This window comes from Papio anubis, chromosome 10 (assembly GCF_008728515.1).
Source record: "Papio anubis isolate 15944 chromosome 10, Panubis1.0, whole genome shotgun sequence".
Taxonomy (NCBI): domain Eukaryota; kingdom Metazoa; phylum Chordata; class Mammalia; order Primates; family Cercopithecidae; genus Papio; species Papio anubis.
The window spans coordinates 79468146-79488155 of NC_044985.1; the positions used below are offsets into that span (position 1 = coordinate 79468146).

General features: G+C 36.9%; 1 protein-coding gene across 3 annotated transcripts in view; it reads right to left on the minus strand.

The window, feature by feature from the left end:
• The window catches only part of DNAH7 (dynein axonemal heavy chain 7), a 340785-nt gene that overhangs the window by 90580 nt on the left and 230195 nt on the right, over window positions 1-20010 (minus strand). For all 3 annotated transcript variants that reach the window (XR_004176604.1, XM_009182666.4, XM_031651428.1), the window contains exons 46-48: window positions 19053-19238; window positions 11006-11169; window positions 683-837 (exon numbers count right to left, since the gene is read on the minus strand). Coding sequence is in view for 2 of the 3 variants with exons in the window: in XM_009182666.4 (XP_009180930.4) it covers window positions 683-837; window positions 11006-11169; window positions 19053-19238 (505 nt within the window). In the remaining variant the exon portion in view is untranslated. The remainder of the gene's footprint in view (window positions 1-682; window positions 838-11005; window positions 11170-19052; window positions 19239-20010) is intronic.

Genomic DNA, 20010 nt, shown 5'->3' on the forward strand with positions numbered 1-20010 from the left:
GGCTGGTCTTGAACTCCTGACCTCAGGTGATCTGCCCGCCTCAGCCTCCCAAAGTGCTGGGATTACAGGTGTGAGCCGCGACCCGTCTCGCCTCTCTGCCACTTCTATACGGTAAGTTGAGAGAGGAATACATAAATAACTGAACTAGTGTTGTGTTAAAATACTATTGGCATATATCAAGTGGCCCTTTTAAATGCAGAATTGGAGACATAATGAGAACTAAAGGGAAACAACAGACAAAAATTAAAACAGTTAAATTAGGGGAAGCATCACAAATGAATCTTGAGACAAAGAAAATCTCCTAACCTTCTGGGAGGTTTATAATCTTTAAAATTCTCATTCGATTAATTATCATTAAATAATGAAAAATGTTAACCAAGTCGCTGTTTAAGATGAGTCTGGGCCAGGCGTAGTGGCTAATGCCTTTAATCCCAATGCTTTAGGAGGCTAAGGAAGGCAGTTTGCTTGAGCCCAGGAGTTTGAGACCAGCCTAGGCAACATGGCAAAACCCCATCTCTACAAAAAATACAAAAATCAGCCAGGCGTAGGGGCGTGTGCCTATACTCTCAACTACTTGGTAGGCTTAGGTGGGAGGATCGCTTGAAACAATCTATATAGTTTTGGGTTAAGTGTTCCCTCCCCAGGCACTTCTGTAATGTGTCTTAGTTATTCAACTACATACCAGGAGTACCAAACTGGATGCAATTTTCCAGAGTCCTGACATAGTCTGGTTCACTAAGTTTAATCACATAAAGACTATTGGCTTTTTCCATGTTCTTGATCCATTTATTAGCCTGACCTTGAGGATCTATCATCAGAGGCCACCTTCTTGCATTCCTGAAAAGGAGGAGAAAGATGATGCTGGTCAAGCCATGATTTGTTTTTACACTATTTAATCATGTTCACATCACAGGTCACTTTTTAAAAGTTTGCCCTTTATTGTAATATTTTACTTTTTAACTTATGAGAAACTATGTTCTTAAAACAGAGACATGTAGATTGAGTGGGTTACCTGAATGGCAACTACAGAAACCATCCTGCAAAGTTAATACAAGTTATTATACTCTTTTTGGAAAATTACAATTTCTAAATGTTAAATTACACTTTTGAAAATATTTGCTGTTCTTGCTAATTATGTCACAGTGACAACCATCAAGAGGACTGTGTTGGAAATAAGGAAACTTCAGCTCTTCACTAAGCCCTCCCATTAATGAATCATGTGACCTTGGGTAAGTCACTTTGCTTCCTTAGTTTCCACCTGCTATCATTTGTACAATAGGGAAAGAGGTTTGGAATATTATATCTCAAAATCTAGACCATTAAAGAAATAACGGCCTAACAAAAAGGTAAAAAGCATAATTTTATATCATCTAAACTTCATAATATCCAGGGACACTTAAGTGTTAACACAATTGTTGACCCAATCTTGGTTTCAAACACTTGTGTATTTAGTGTCATATATGTAGTTCATTACGTATTTGCTTTATGATAAGAACAAGGGCAATACCCCAGGAGGAACCCAGTTTATTTTCCAGAGTGTAGTGAACAGATGAGTTCATCAGTATCTACCATTACCATATGATATCCAACCACATAGCTTTCTACCTTGTGTGAAATGTAATTGGCAATAAAATCACTATTCTTTTTCTTTCTCTTAGAAGTTTCAATCAACACAAGCTATAATCCTGACCAGTTTTCTAAAGATACTGCCACGCCCTTCAAAAGTGAGCACAGCATGGGAAGTATGACATTTCAATGAAATCAAGTGAAAAAACAAAAAACGAAAGTGAGCAGAGCAAATTCATTTAGGGCATTAGAAGAGCAGTAGGAGAAAATAAAAGATGACTGAGGCAAAAAAATTGAAAAGAAAAAAAGGTAGGGGGGTAAAACAGGGTAACATATTAAATTCACCCTCATTATAACATGAAATTGGAACATCAATGGATAACTTGTCCCCCAAAATAAAAGAACATATTTTTATCAGTTATTAGTTAGAGCTTGGTATAAATTAACATGTAGCTTAGGCCAGGCTTGGTAGCTCACGCCTGAAATCCCAGCACTTTGGGAGGCCGAGGCGGGAGGATCACAAGATCAGGAGATTGAGACGATCCTGACCAACATGGTGAAACTCCGTCTCTACTAAAAATACAAAGATTAGCTGGGTGTGGTGGTGCGTGCCTGTAATCCCAGCTACTCAGGAGGCTCAGGCAGGAGAATCGCTTGAACCAGGGAGTCGGAAGTTGCAGTGAGCCGAGATCTCACCACGGCACTCCAGCCTAGCGACAGAGAGAGAGACTGTCTCAGAAAAAAAAAAAAAAGGAGCTTAGATAAAAAAGAAAACAGTCTTCTTATCCTCCAATGTGAGCATTATCCTTGTGTCACTCTGGCTGCCATAACAGTATACCACTGACTGACTGGCTTAAACAACAGAATTGATTTTCTCACAGTTCTGGACCCTGAAAGTCCAAGACTAAGGTTTCAGCAGGTTTGGTTTCTGCAGAGCCTCTCTGCTTGACTTGCAGAGAGTACCTTCTTGATGTGTCCTATATGGCCTTTGTTGCATGCAAGATGTTCTGGTACTGCTCCCTCTTCTTACAAGGACACCAGTACTATTTGATGAGGGCTCCCCCTTATGATCTCATTTAACCTTAGTTACCTCGTTAAGGGACCTATGTTCTGAGCCGGCATGGTGGCTCATGCTTGTAATCCCAGTGCTTTGGGAGGCTGAGGTGGACAGATCACTTAAGCCCAGGAGTTCAAGTCCAGCATGGGCAGCATAGCAAAACCCCATCTCTACAAAAAAGCAATTAGCCCGGCATGGTGGTGTGCACTTCTAGTCCCAGCTACTTGGGAGGCTGAAGTGCGAAGATCACTTGAGTTTGCAGTGAGCCAGGATTGCATCACTGCACTCCAGCCTGGGTGACAGAGTGAGACCGTGTCTTTAAAAAAAAAAAAAAAAAAAAAAAAAAAGAAAGGACTTATATCCAAATACAGTCACGTTGGGAGTTATGGCTTCAACGTAAAAATTTGGTGGGGCAGCATAATTCAGTCTATGACATTAATTATGTAAGAAAAGACATCAAAAGAGTAATGTAACATCTTGGATGCAATTAACTAATGAAAAATCACTCTAAAGAGAGTGAGAGAAGGGAAATTAGAAAGAAATAAAGATATAAATATATAAACAGTTTTCATTCTGTCACATTTTAGAAATATATTTTTAAGTTTGGAGGATTATGTGTGAATGTTAAACAGCATTTATGTTTTCCTAAATAAATTGAATTACTCACTCTTGTATCACTTGCACATTTTTTAGCCACAATACCTATGTTCATCCTGTTTATTTGTCCAAAATGCACTTCTCCCCCATCTTTTCCCGTTTCCTACTCATGTTTGAACATCAGCTCAAAAGCTATGTAGTCCACAAAGCCTCTCTCCATCTCTTTTCTCTCTGAACTTCTTTAGCAATTCATCCATGTTATATTTATGGTACTTGCATATAATGGTAATATTATATTATGGTAATTCTATAATTCCTTAGCTGCATCATCCAACTAAATTGTTTATTCCTTCAAAGGAAGGGTCCGTGCTCATTCTTTATTCTTTTTTTTCCTAGATCAAATAAAGGTTGCATGTGATAATCCACTGATACAGAAATAGTAAAGTCATGGGGCAAACACCATACAAATTAAATAATTCTAAAACTTGAAATTCTCTAAGACATTATCCCTGCACAGAAAATACTTGTCCAATGAGCATCATTTCAAAACCAGAGGAAAGGACATCTGATGCTAACCAAGACGGACTAGGCTTTTTACAGCCTATTTCCTTCACTGATTACATCTAAAAATGTTGAACAAAATACAAAAAACAACTACTTACAGATTCTAAAAGGTAAATAACAACAAATGAAGGGGAGGAAAATCCTAACTTGAGGAATTATCAGTAATGGGGTAGTGAGTTTTCTAAGTTTTTTCTTTCTTTCTATTTTCTGGCTTAGTGGGGGAACTGTGGAGCAGGCACAGGTAGCAACAACTCAAAATAGATAACTGAAAAAATGATCATATGTGAACCACACAGCATGGGCATAAATCCATGTTTTATTTCATGTTTCGTTTTTTCTTTATTCTCTTTTGTCTCTACCCCAAGGTTAACCCTACTCACAGAGCTGTATTATCACAACAGAAGAAGCAGTGGTGCAGTTACCCAAAACACTGAGCAAAAAAACCTGTCTTTCTGGACAGAAGTAAAAAAAGAGATCCCTGTTGTGCACAGAATGTAAGGGAAATCCAAATATTTTTCTGTCTTTTTTCTTACCACTTTGCCCCCAATGTTGGCATGAAATTATGCAATAGCAAGGGAAGAGAAAACTCTGAAGGAACTTCATCATTTGGCCATTAAAGAAGTATACAAAAAGGTGCCCCTGGGATATGGAAAGTGGGGCAGGGGTGGGAGAAATTCTGAGGAGAAAAGACCTGAAGCTGTGCATGCATGGAACACATCTAAAGAAGCACATCAGAGGCTTTAAACAATATTATAAATCCTAGTCCATTTAACTCCTCAGTAACGAATGCCGAGGAGTAGATTCAAACAGTATAGTGAAGGCTTACAAATCTGAACTGACATCGCAACATCACCCACAGAAAGACAGCTAAGAGACTGCTAAACCAAAAAAATTAATCTTATCCAGAAGATTTTGACAGGACCCAGAGTCTCATATTCAAAATTTACGGGATGCAATCCAAAATTACTCAACACACAAAGAATAAGGATGTGGTTAATTCTCAAAGAAATAGACAGATTTGAAATTACCAGAAAAAAAACTTTAAAGCAGATATAACCATACTCCATGAGATAAAGGTGAACATTTTTGAAATAAACGGAGACATTCTCAGAAGCAAAAGAAAACCCAAAAACGATTATGAGAACCAAATGGAAATTTTAGAACTGAAAAACATAGTATCTGAAATGAAAAGTCCCATACTACGGGCTCAATAGCAGAACAGAGATAACAGAAGAGTCAGTGAAATTGAAGATAGATGAATATATATGGTCCAATTTGATCAACAAAGAGAGACACTATCAGATTGGATAAAACTATATGATCCAACTGTTAGCTATCTATAAGATATCCACTTTAAATATAATAATATAGTTATATTAAAAGTAAAATGATGGTAAAAGATATACCATGAAAACACTAATCAAAAGAAAGCTGTACTGGCAATAGTAATGTCAGAAAAAATAGACTTCAGAACAAGAAAACTATCAAGGATAAAGGGGGACATATGCAACGACAAAAGGGTCAATTCATCAAGAAGACATAATAGTCTTTAATGTGTATGCCTCTAACAACAGAGCTCCAAAATAAATAAAGCTAAAACTGATAAGACTGAAGAGAGAACAAGTAGACAGAAAACTAGCAAGGATATTGAAGCCATGAACAACAGTATCAAACAAATCAACCTAACCAACTTGCAAAATGCCCTTCACTCAATAATAGTCAGGACATTTTTTTCCGAGTGCACATGGAACATTACAAATATAGACAGGATTTATGCCATAAAACAAACCTTAAAAAATTTTAAACAACTGGAATCATACAATGATAGTCTGAAAATAACAAATAAATTTGAAATTAAAAATAGTACCAAAAATACCCTAAAAGTCTCCAAGTATTTGGAAATTAAAAAATATATTTCTGAAAAATCCATGAATCAAAGAGGAAATTTCAAAAAAAATTAGAAAATACTTTAAAGGAAATGAAAATTAAAATAAAACAACAAAATCTGTAATATATAGCTAAAGCAATACTCAATGTGAAACGTATAGCATTAAATCCATGGATTAGAAAGGAAAAATCTAGAATCAATAACCTTCCACCTTAGGAAACCAGAGACATAAAAGTATGCCTAAAGCAAACAGAAGCAAAGAAATAATAAATATTAGAGAAGAAAATCAGTAATACCAAAAACAAAAAAAAGAATGGAGAAAAACAATGCAACCAAAGGCTTGCTCCTACATAGGATCAACAAAATTTATCAAACTCTAGCAAGATTGACCAAGAAAATAGAAAGAATACACAAATTATCAGTATCAGAAGTGATAGGTGAGATTATCATTACAGACTCTATAGACATTAAATAAATATTAAGGAAATACTATAAACAACTCTCTGTTCATACATTTAACAGCTTAGATGAAACTGAGCAATTTCTGAAAAGACAGAAACTGCCAAAACTCACTTAGGAAGAAACAGATCACCTGGATAGACCTGTTACTATTTTAAAAATTGAATTTATAGATAAAATCTTTCAACAATATAAAAATTCCAGGCACAGATAATTTCTTTGGTCATTTCTGTAAAACATTTAAGAAAGAAATAATTCTAATTCTACATGATCTTTTCCACAAAATAGGAGAGAAGACGTCCTAATTCCTTTTATGAGGCCAGCATTACTCTGAAACCAAAACCATACAGACATCACAACAAAATAAAACACAGATCAATATACCTCATGAATGTTAATGCAAAACTCTTCAAATCACATTAGCAAATTGAATCCAAAAATATATAAATAGGAGAATACATTATGACCAAGTAGAGTTTAATCTGGAAAAGCAAGGCTAGTTCAACATTCAAAAATCAATCAGTATAATTTACCATTTTAACAGACTAAACATAAAAAAACTGTAGGATCAACTCAATAGATGCAGAAAAAACATTTCACCAAATTTAACATCCATTAATGCTAAAAACCATCAGCAAACTAGGAACAGAAGGGAGTCTCTTTCACATGATACAAAGGAGGTACAAAAACCTACAGCTAATATCACATGTGATAGTAAAAAACTGATTCCCTCTAAGATTAGGTAAAAGGCAACAGCGTCTGATTTCATCAACCCTGTTCATCATTATGCTGGAAGCCCTTGTCAGTGCAATAAGCTAAGAAAAAGAAATAAAAGGCATACAGATTAGAAAGTAGTAAGTTAAACTGTCACTAATTGCAGACAGCATGATTGTCTATATATAAAATATTCCAATAAATCTATATAAAATATCCTAGAACTAATAAATGAGTTTATTAAAGCTATAGGGTAAAAAGTCAATATTCAAAAATAAACTGCTTTCCTAATGAACAGTTGAACACAATCTTTTAAGTACCACACAGAAATAAAAGAAACACTGTATATAAATCTAACAACAAAACACTGACGAAAGAAATCAAAGAAGACCTAAGTACATAAAGAAATACACTGTGTTCATATATTAGAAAACATACTAAGTTGTTAATTATTCTCAAATTGATCTTAGATTCAATTAGTACCAATACAAATCCCAGTAAGATTTTGTGTAGCCATTTAAAAATTGATTCAAACATTTATATTTAGAGGTAACAACTAGATAAAACAATTTTGAAAAAGAAGAACAAATGTGAAAGATATACTACCTGATTTTGAGGCTTAATATGCTTCAATAATCAAAGAAATATGGTATTTACATCAAAATGAATAGGTCAATGGATCAGAGAACTCAGTAACAAACCCACAATGATTTTCAACAAAGATGTAAAGCCAACCTGATTTTAAAAAGGATAATATTTTCAACAAATTGTGCTGGAACAATTGTATTTTCTCTCTCTCTCTTTTTCTCTTTCCTCTCTCCCCTCACCCCCAACCCTCTCTCCTCTTATTGTGTGTGTGCAGTTATACACAAACAAATCTTTTGTTGTTCCATATCCAGCTAATAACTATATCAAACTTATTTTCCCCAGACAACAGTCTTATTGTAACAACTTTTTTATTCAAAGACAGGATGTTTGTGACTTCAGCTTATATTCAATTTTAAAGATCTGGGCTTCCATAGAATAACATATTAGATGAATACAATTTTAAAGGAGACATTCTTCAATGTAGATAAAAAAGAAAATACTAGTTTATAAAATACACCAATAATTGTGGAAAGTTGTATGCAACAAACTCATTTAAATAGCTTCACCCCTGGATGAATACAAATTCTGAATTCAAAATGAACAAGCACTATATTTACTTGCTTACTTCTTCTCCATTATTATTTTGTATTTTTTTTTTTTTTACAAGAAAATGTTTTTCTCCACATAATCTCTCTCTCTCTTACTTCCACCATCAAACATTCTTGAATCTACAAAGGCTTTAAAATCAGTGGTTCCCAAATGGAAATTGAATTTTTATAGCACTCAATGTTCCAAGTTTTGACAGTGTGTATTCTTTTGTTACTGTCTAGAGAGGATTGTTATTTGGTGCTTTTGTGGGCTTGTTGAAAATACAAACTTCTAACAGTAAAAATACATGTTCACAGCAGTCGCACAGACCACAGATTTTGAATATAAAGCAGCAGTACATTTCAGAGTTTTGATATTTTCTTTTTTACACACACATAAATTCATAAAAACAGACAAAGAAAGGTGTTATTCTTCTCAGTTATTATTGCTACTGAATTAAACCTAATATATCTCTCTCCTATAGAAATGAAAATTAATCCTTTACCCGTGAAATGTTCAGATACGATCTAATTGTATTTAACGTTATCACTAATCTTTGAAATTCTAATTAGCCAGGGACCTTTAGGTATCAACAGCCCCAAAAGTTAATTATATTCTAACTTGCCCAAATTTATAGATTCTTCCAGTTTTCCTAAATAATCATCTCCTCACTCAGCTGAGATAATATGTGAAAAGCACTTAGCACAGGATTAGGTCCTCTGTGAGTTCCCAATATTAGATATTACCATTGTCAAACAAGACTTTCGGGGAATGGAAGAGGGCACTGCACAGGTAAAGAAGATACTTAGCTAATACTTCAAAGTGATAACTTTAAACCTGTTTACTGAAAGCTTTCCGTATAAGATTACCTAAAAATATTTTGAAAAGAAGCCAAGAACGAAAATTGTTAATATTTTCTTTAGTATAGTTGCTACCATAACTTTTTGCTAATATTTCAACATTTTTACAAATGAATAGCAAAGATGTAGGCATTATGACTCATTAACATCATTTTTTATCTCTGTCCCTCCCAAAATGTGTGTTGTCTTGAAAAATAATCACTGAACAGTTTAGAATCTTATGTGCAGATATATCCATCAACAGTTCTATTTTTTTGAAATATGACTAGACCCAAAAATAAGGGTATGTTTACTTGCTAGAAAACAAGATGCAATTTGTCCTCTGATGACGGATATAGTGGTTAGAGATGTCCTGCTAGGCAGAACCATGATATATAAATTGCAAATCAAAACAATGACTACCACTTCAGTAACTACTAACATGTAGGACATGACCAACTACGTTCATAAGAGCTTGAGAAGAGCCAAAGCTCTTTTCTGAGATAAAAACAATAACAAAAGCAGCAAAAATTTGACTGTTTTCATGCTGTAGCTAATTGGTCCAGCTAGGTAAAAGTGAAAGTAAAAGTTAGACTTCCAAAATTTCAGAAATCTCCCACCTGTGTCAATCTGTAAGGTATATTCTAACGCTAAACATCAGCACAAACTGCCTGTATGCCACATGTTAAGTAATTCAACAATGAGCTGCTTTTCTGTACTTGGTAAAAGGCACTTAAAAATCTGCTAAAATCTTTATTTTAGCAGCCAGCTAATGCACATATTTATCATTGATCTAGATTATCTATTTTCTCCTTTGATTAATTTAGATTATTGGATCAGAGTACCCAGTATTTTAGTTCCCCAAAGTAAAGCTTTGTAATCTTTTCTTTAAATAAACAAAATAAATTTAACTTTAGCTCCTGAAAAAGTTAGTCTCTCTAACTACAGTTTACTTGGTTAAAAAACAAGAACTATGCGATACAACTTTTTCTTTTTGCTTTAGTTATCAGAAAGCTTTGAACTTAATTCAGGGCCCAGCTATAGGAATTAGCTTGTCTCCAATTCTAACAGTAACTACTCCTTAACTTCCCCTAGTGGTCTCATCAGATTTTATCTTGTTTTATATTATAATCATATTGCACATACCTCAAATTCTTGTAGAACATTTAGTAAATGAATGCTAAAGAAATCCATATGTCAGGATAATTTATTGAAAAATAAATGTGTTCACCAGAGTTTTAATTTGTAAACTGATTTTCATAAATACTATATACATAAAATTTAGGAATAACTAGCCTCCACATTTAGTGTTTACTTCTATTTTAAAAGTTCGCATGCCTCAACCATTTTTACTTTAAAAAGTACCATCTTATTACTACTTTTTCATAGTAACCTAACAACTAGTCAAAACAGTCATGTAACACACAGAATTTCCTACTGATAGTAGGGAATACCTGTGCTATTGTTAACATGCTAAAACTCCGAGAAAACTGGCCAAGTGATAAAAGGCTCATGGTAATGTGAACTTGGAAATAACACAAGATTGTCCTCACACTGTGACAGGCTGAAGTCCTTGGTTTCCGGGAGGTGAGACCTGGATGAGAGGGTGAGGTAGACAAGCCTTTAATAGTCTCCCAGCCCAGTCTACACAGGTTTTCTCTACTAACCAGGAAATTACAGGTATAGTGGCTACTATTCCCTATCAGTGTAGGACCCAGAAATACATCTATCTAATTTAAAACAGTCCCACACTAGGGATTAAGAGAATTTGGAACACCCTGCCCAATCAACCACCAATGGCATGCTAGTGCACATTTCATTAATCTCCAATAACAAAACCCTGTATTTTATGGAAATGAAAATTTTGGACTTCCCTTACTTAAGGCAGGGTTTTGCTCTATTTGCTAAAAATTAATGTTTAAAAATTAAGTAAAAGTCATCTGGTTGGTTTGTTTACTACAGTGTCTAATATTCAACTATTATAATATTAATAAGAGAAGGAAGTGATTACTCATATTTAATTTTACTAGTTAAGTAATTTTTTTAATACTGTAAAAGTTTGCTACCTAAAATTGTTAGAAGGAACACAGATAAATCTACTGATTATTTAATAAAGACCATTTATGAGAAAAATATTTTTCTTACATTATGATTATCCCATTATCAATGGAAAATGAGTCAGAAGGTAATCCAGCAATATTCCAAGTTCGAATTGTCACAGCTTCTCCCAGGGTACCCATAAGAGAGCAATCATCTGAGCAGGGGATATCTCTTCCTTTGCACAAAGTTTTCCACTCTTTAGTTTGGTTCTTTAGAATATAAACAGAAAGATAAAGAAATGAGACTAGAGGTTATCAAAAGCATGCTTTATAATTCCTCAATTTACACTGTATTCATTGAGTCAACAAACCATTGTGGAAACTCTACCTCAAAAATGGTTTGTGTTTCTCAGATTCTTATTTCAAATAAAATTCTAATTGAGAAGGTCAGCTACGTACTCAACATATTCAATATTAAGATAAAGTCTAGATTAAGCACTTAAGTCACAATTTTGTATCTGGAAAAAATGATTACCAATTGTTATTATAAAGATTCATTTTCAAAGCTACTCCTATCAAACTACCAATCACATTTTTCACAGAATTTGGAAACAGCATTCTAAAATTCATATGTAACCAATAAAGAGCCCGAATAGCCAAAGCTATCCTTAGCAGAAAGAACAAAGCCAGAGGCATCACATTATCCGACGTTGAACTATACTACAAGGCTCCAATAACCAAAACAGCATGATACTGGTGCAAAAACATAGACCAATGGAACAGAATAGAGAGCACAGAAATAAAGCTGTACACCTACAAGCATCTGATCTTTGACACAGTCGACAAAAATAAGTAATGGGGAAAGGACCCCCTATTCAATAAATGGTGCTAGGATAACTGGCTAGCCATATGCAGAAGACTGAAATTGGACCCCTTCATTACACCATATACAAAAATCAACTCAAGATGAAATAAAGACTTAAATGTAAAACCTAAAACTATAAAACCTTAGAAGAAAACCTAGGAAATACCATTCTAGACATAGGCCCTGGCAAAGATTTAATGGCAAGGATGCCAAAAACAATTGCAACAAAACCAAAAATTGACAAATAGGACCTAATTAAACTAAAGAGCTTCTTCAGCAAAATAAACTATCAGCAGAGTAAACAGACAAACTACAGAATGGGGAGAAATATTTGCAAACTATGCATCTGACAAAGGTCTATATATCTAGAATCTCTAAAGAACTTAAACAAATTAACAAGCAAATAAAACAACCCCAATAAAAAGTAGGCAAAGGACACGAACAGACACTTCTCAACAGAAGACATACATGCAGTCAGAAGGATATGAAAAAATGCTCAACATCACTAGTCATTAGAGAAATATAAATCCAAACCACAATGAGATACCATCTCACAGCAATCAGAATGGCTTTTGTTAAAAGTGGAAAAACAACAGATGCTGGCAAGGTCGCAGAGAAACGGGACTGCTTATACACAGCTGGTGGGAATGTAAATTAGTTCAGCCATTGTGCAGAGCAGTGTGGTGATTTCTCAAAGAACCCAGAACTATTATTCAACCCAGCAACCCCATTACTGGGTATACGCCCAAAGAAATATAAATTGTTCTACCATAAAAACACATGCATGCTGTGATGGTTAATACTGAGTGTCAACTTGATTGGATTGAAGGATGCAAAGTATTGATCCTGGGTGTGTCTCTGAGGATGTTGTCAAAGGAGATTAACATTTGAGTCAGTCGGCTGGGAAAGGCAGACCCACCCTTAATCTGGGTAGGCACCATCTAATCCACTGCCAACACAGCCAGGATATAAAGCAGGCAGAAAAAAGTGAAAAGGCTAGACTGGCTTAGCCTTTCAGCCTACATCTTTCTCCCATGCTGGATGTTTCCTGCCCTCAAACGTCAGACTCCAAGTTCTTCAGTTTTGGAACTCAGACTGGCTTTCTCCCTCCTCAGCTTGCAGATGGCCTATCGTGGGACCTTGTGATCCTGTGAATTAATACTACTTAATAAACTCCCATATATATACACACACACATATGTGCGTATGTATCCTATTAGTTCTGTCCTTTTAGAGAATCCTATTAGTTCTGTTCCTCTAGTAGTTAATACCACTTAACAAACTCCTATATATATATATATATATATATATATATATATATCTCCTATTAGTTCTGTCCCTCTAGAGAATCCTAATAGATATGTGTATGTTCATCGCAGCACTATTCACAATAGCAAAAACATAGAATCAACTCGAATGGTACATATACACCGTGGAATACTATGCAGCCATAAAAAGAGTAAGATCATGTCCTCTGCAGCAACATGGATGGAACTAGAGGCCATTAACCTAAGCAAACTAATGCAGGAAAAGAAAACCAAATACTGCATGTTCTCGCTTATAAGTGGGAGCTAAATGATGAGAAGGCATGGACACAAAGAAGGGAGCAATAGACACTGGGGCCTACTTGAGGGTGGAGGGTGGGAGAAGGGTGAAGATTGAAAAACTACCTACTAGATACTATACTTATCACCTGGGTGATGACATAATTTGTACGCCAAACCCTGGGGACACACAATTTACTTATGTTAAAAACCTGCACATGTACCCCTGAACCTAAAAGTTTTTTTTTTTTTTTTAAAAAAAGCTTCACTTTACAAAGTAGTTGGGACCACCACATTTTTTCTAAGTATTTTCTTTATGTTACAAATATCTAGCACATACAATATTATAGTAGAAAAGTAAATCCATTTTGAACCAGTAGGAGAGATGGAAAACATTTACTTCTGACTCACATGCCTTGTGAGTGGCTACGGCAAGGCAGTTCAGTGCCAGTAAGGATCAGGGTACATACTGCAGTTCGTGAGACTCTACCTGGAGGACAGTCTGTAGGATGCACAGGAACCCAGGAGGGGTACTACAAGCCAAGGTTCGTGTTCAGAAAGTCAGAAGTCAACATCCAAGTTGAGTTTATAAATCAAAGATTTCAGAAATGGTGAAAGACAGAACTGGAGAGAAAGGAGTTAGGAGAAGGCAAGCGGAAGGTGGGTATGTATGGTACTGGTACCAGCCTCTGGGTTGATGAGGGTGCTGGGTTCTCAAAGGTGGCGCTGGCTGAGAGGCCATGCTGGGCATTGCCATCTCCCTCAGGCTCCTGCTGAGTAGGTTGGACCAACATTCCTTGAGGTTTGCACAAGAAAGGGCATCACAGTTTGGGGGGACTTGATGACATTCATGACCTTGATAAGCCTGTTAATATTATGTAGAATTCTCCACAACTGGATCTGTATGATGTTCCATCATAATTCAGGTTATGCATCTTTGGCAGAAATATCACAGAAATCATGTGCTCTTCTCATTGCATCCATCAGATGGCACACAATTTCAAATTGTTCATTTACTGATGACACTAATTTTTATCACTTGATTAAAGTGTTGTCTGCCAGGCTTCTGTGTCATAATTATATGAGCTTATGTGTGATTATAGATTCTTCAGATGGTGGGATGCAACGCAAAGACACTCAGATAAATGAAAGGCAGAACTCTGTTAGTTATAGCTCCAAATGAGAGAAGGCTGCACACAGGGCCACACAGGGTGTTGTCAGGAGACAGAGTAGCATCAAGCCAGAGCTGTGGGAGGTAGTTTATATGTGGTAAATGGGATGGAATTAGCTGGGTTTCACAGGTTTCCTGGGGACTGGGTATTTTGAATCATTCTGTGGTTGCAAGGAAGAAGGGGCTGTCCTTGGTATCTGGGGGCCTTTGGAAGCTATCTATTGTAACTCAGGAGTGTTCGAGCCTAATAAAGAAAATGGCTGGGGTGAGGGCTTAGCAAACTACTTACGAGAAAGAATTCTGAGTTTTTAACTATTATTTAAAATGGTTAAGACAGCATTTGTGAAATATTATATTATAACCTCCCCACTGTTAAATTGCTCTTTTCCATATTCCTTTTGCAGCTAATAAGCATTCTGTAGGGAGATACTTTGTAACCATGAAAATGCCCTGTTTTTGTCAAACATTCAATTTTTTCATTATTAATTTATGTCAGCATAGATTCATCTTTTTCATATTTTATCCAATGAGTTATAATATATTCCTGCCACTATTTATTGTGATGCTGAAATTGTTCAAATTTGGACAGTGGGAACACTCTTAAGCTAAATTCTGTGTCCTTTTGACATAGCCCCATCCTTCTCTGGGTACTTCCTTACTCAAAAAAGACATTTCAGTTTTATCTTATAGTGAAGTCCAAGATAGCCACAGATAATCTTCCTCCTTTAAGCTCAGCTGACTAGCAACCATAATTCCATCTGCAAAGTCCCTTTGCCATGTAACGTGGCATAGTTACAGGTATAACACTTGGAGGTGAAGATCATAGGGGCCCAAATTCTCCCTATCATAAGTACTTAATAAATATCGCCTGGCTATTTGACTTGGTTGTTGATACAAGGAACAGATGGTAAAGCTATGTAGGGAGGAGGGACAGATAGCATTTCCAGTTTGAGTTGTATACACAGTTGCTTCTGGCATGTTTTATTTATTTATTTATTTTAATTTTATTTTGAGATGGAATCTCACTCTGTCACCCAGGCTGGAGTGCAGTGGCAAGATTTTGGGTCACTGCAACCTCTGCCTCCTGGGCTCAAGCAATCCTCCCACCTCAGCCTCCAAGTAGGACTGGGACTACAGGCACACACCACCATGCCCGGATAATTTCTTATATTTTTTGTAGAGACAAGGTTGTACTATGTTCCCTAGGCTGGTCTCAAACTCCTGAGCTCAAGCAATCTGCCCACCTCAGCCTCCCGAAGTGCTGGGATTACGGGTGTAAGCCAGCTCACCCAGCACTACTGGCATGTTTTGTTCTATTTGTTTTCAGGCTGCAGGTTGGCCTACGGACATTTTGGAGAGGTCTGCAAGCTTTCTTGGATCTAGCCTGATGCTGGAGTAGGCATGCTAGCCTGTGACACAGGGAAGAAGTAGAGAAAATAGAAGCAGTATTTTCTGCAGACTGCTCTGTTTAGAGTTGACAGGTATAGTATGTTACCACAGACAAATTCTGGATTAGCAATTTAAGAGGCCTAATTACATGTTTATAAGGGTATAATATCAGAGAACAACCAAAATGAGCATGAAGGACTCTGAACAAGCATCTCAAAATTCAAGCCAATGGCCTTGGCTGGTAAGCAGGTGATAGTGGATTTGCTGGCATAAGGTCATGATAAAAAAAAAAAAAGGGAGATAGAGAGATGTTAGAAGTAGAAAACTGGCCATTAAGAGTGTCATCTTGGTGAAAATACCCAACACCATTAAAATAGTTTCAACTTCGGTTATTGGCAGATAAAGTTCAATTAGAAGGTTCAATAAGGTCATGAAAAAAAAAAGGGGGGGAGATAGAGAGATGGTAGAAGTGGAAAACCGGCCATTAAGAGTGTCATCTTGGTAAAAATACCCAACACCATTAAAATAGTTTCAACTTTGGTTATTGGCAGATAAAGTTCAATTAGAAGGTTCAAATTAATTCAAATCCAGGGCTTGTATGTTCTTAACAGCACTGTAGGATTCTGTTTTGGGAATTGGCACAGGCATTGTAATTGAGTGCTGTGGGCCCAGTTACCCTGGAAGAATTGGAGTTTCCTATGTTTTATTTATGAAAAGTGCCGGGAACTCTATAAAAGAGTTGATAAATAATTGATGACTACTCATATTCAAGTTTGGAGGGGAAATGCAGATATTTATTGAGGGCCCTTGATATCTAGAGACTTGAAACCCTTTGATGTCAGAAAAGGACCAAATTTTGTAGGCCTTTTAGTTTGGGTTCCCTGCAGCAGACTGTGGGATGAAGATTCCTATGAGGTGACATGCTGAGGAAAGGATGCAGGAGGAAGCATGACAAGAAGGAGTAGAAGCCAATAAAGGACCAGCCTAAGTTCTGCAGCGGGTGGCCTCATTAGATGCCACAGGGAACCTCCACAGTGTAAGCTATTCCTTGGAGCTGTCCCAAGCAGAGGGAAGGGAGAGAGACTCCCATGCTCCCTTCAATTATTCATTAAGGGCTGCTCAAAAGGCAATTACAATCCCAGGCACTTCTTGCTCTCCAAACATTGGGTAAAGTGGGTTCTAGGAACCCAAGGGAAGGCTGACAGAAAGAGCCACAGGTGCTAGTTGTTGAGTGTGAAAGCACACAGAAGCCAGGAAGGGCTCTGGCCAGAGTCGTGATGTTTGCCATCCAACCCTTACACTGAGAACTGAATGAGACAGTTTTGATGGGAAATAAACTGCTCGCTGTTTTGACCTGAGAGAAACAGATAAAAGAGTGAAGATGACAAAATGGGACTCAGAGACTTAATCCACAGGAATTCCTTCCTGTGATGTGAGAGTGACATGAGAGAATTGTTAAGGAAAGTAAAAACTTAGGTTGATCTAGTGAAACAAGGAAGGAATAAAATTGCCTTCAATCCTTCACAGAGATGAGGTGGCATGGGATGAAGTGACTACTTGAATCAAGGGTTCGGACAGTGAATGAGTTCACAGAAGGCACTCTGAGCTTTGGCATGTCTTGTATCTAAGTTGAATGTGGCTTTGTGTCTGTCAGTAAATTTCCAAAGTCTCAGTTCAGGTGCTTAAGACACCCTTGAAGCATTTGTGTGGTGGTCTGACTAGCAGCCCCCCATTCTGACAGTAGCCAGGTGATGATGGCAAAGTCAGAAGATGCAGTCCCTTGGAGTGAGTCTGTCAGAGGAGGCCTGGTTGGGAGGATGATACATCTAGCTCTCCACGCACTGGGTAAAGTGGATTCTGCTAGTGTACGAGGTAGTGCTAATACACTTTCTGCTGAGCTCTGGAATGCTAGACAGGAGCCAGTGCAGTCACCGAGGGGTGTGCTCTGAACCAGCAGGGAAGGGTAGGGGTGGCTGAAGCCACTCCTTTTATTGTTCAAAATGTCAATGTAGGAGAGTAGGAAGAGTGCTAAATTAGGATGCAGGTAACCACCGAGTGCTAAAGACAGAAGCACCCACTAGGTGAGGGTTTTAAACATTTAGTTAAAAACACCACCACCAATTAAAGTATAACAGTGGCACCAAGAGTCAACCCTCCTCAGGAGACAGTGCTGAAATTAAATGAGGCTCAACTGAGACCATGTGCAAGCCAATGCCCAGTGAAATTATAAAGCCCTAAACAAAGGAGGCTTAATATGTACTGTTTCTCATTTGACACCAAAAACTATTGCCAAACGTTCTGAATTCCTCCCTTCTTTTATTCTCATTATCATCCCTCCCATTTTTTCTTTTAGTTATCTTAATTTTTCTAAATCTCTCTGCCCGCTTTGATAGGGCCATGACCCCGGTTGGATTCCAGTTCCATTTTTCTAAAAAGAGCTGAAGAGTATGCTGGGTCTCTCATTCAGTAAAAACTAAAAAGTGGAAGAGAAAAGCAGGAAGAATAATTAGGATTAACTCCTAGGGTTAGGTGTTGGGCCAGGGAGAAGAAAGAGGCAGAATCAGTCAGAGAGGTGGGAAGCAAGGCAGGGAACGTGGTGTTTGTTTTCTAAGGAACAAAGCCACTTATCAACAGGGTTTTAGGCAGGCTCACCTTTTCCTCCCCTCAAGTTTCATTCTCTGAAAAGATTTTGAAATGGCTTGTTATTGAGACTGATAGGAAACAGCTGATGAAGTACACACACACACACACACACACACACACACACACAGAGAGAGAGAGAGAGAGAGTCCTGATACCTTTTTACAGCAGTTGCTTAGGAACTGAGATTTTATCAGTATAGGGTACCATGTTCCCATTACTTTAAAAAAAAATTTTTTTTTTGTTTTTAATCAGGCAGCCCCAAACTAGAATAGGTTCAGAGACTCCCCATTTTCACATTACATTTTAAAGTAGATATTTTTGTTTTTAAAACAATTAGATTTTTGAAGAGTATATTACATGGCGCCTTTTGGCTAACCAGCTAATTTATACAATAACTAAAATACACAAGTAGAAATCATGTAAAAATATCTTCCTCACTATACTTACCAAAAAACTGAAACCAAAGTAAAACAAAACCTCGAAGGGTAATACTGGCTGTGATGGGCAGAGGGTCAGGAAGAGATGGAGTAGCGTCCCTTACCTGTCTATAGGTGGATGTGAAGGCTCCGAGGTAAGCAACCACTCCTGAGGAAATGAGGATATCCCCGGTCAAGTTGATGTACAGCTGCCCTAGCTCCAGAGCTGTGTGGCTCCATCGAGTTTTCTCACCTCCAAGGCCTCCAATCAACTGTTCAGCTCGTTCTAATTTTTTGCTGCACAGGTCAACCTCAAAAATAAAAGTGAGCTTTTATCAGTATTTACAAGCACAATAAGTTTAAAATTCTGCAAGATTTTACCCTCAGAATTATTATTTATTTATTTATTTATTTATTTATTTATTTATTTATTATTATTTTTGAGACAGAGTCTTGCTCTGTGGCCCAGGCTGGAGTGCAGTGGCGCAATCTCAGCTCACTGCAAGCTCTGCCTCCCAGGTTCACGTCATTCTCCTGTCTCAGCCTCCCAAGTAGCTGGGACTACAGGTGCCTGCCACCACATCCGGCTAATTTTTTTGTATTTTTAGTAGAGACAGGTTTTCACTGTGTTAGCCAGGATAGTCTCGATCTCCTGACCTTGTGATCCAGCCGCCTTGGCCTCCCAAAGTGCTGGCATTACAGGAGTGAGCCACTGCGCCCAGCGTAAATTATTATTTTTAATTAGACTTCTGCCTAGGATTTCCTATATCACTATGATATAGTAAAGTCCATGCTATTTTAGAATTTGTAAATATAAAGTGTCTAATTCATGAAATTAATAATGAATGAATATTTATCACATAATGCAAAGAACAGCTCTATTTAAGGAAATGACATACAGTACAGGACACTGAAAGTTAATTAATAAAGGACATTCTTCTGCAAATATAGATGTTTTCCATTTTAAATATCTGGATGCATTTTATTTTAAATAGTCTACAAAAGTTTTCCCCTCATTTAACTGATGGTTGATTTTATCATGGTCTTAAAGGTTAAATATTTAAAAGTTGTAATAATTTATGA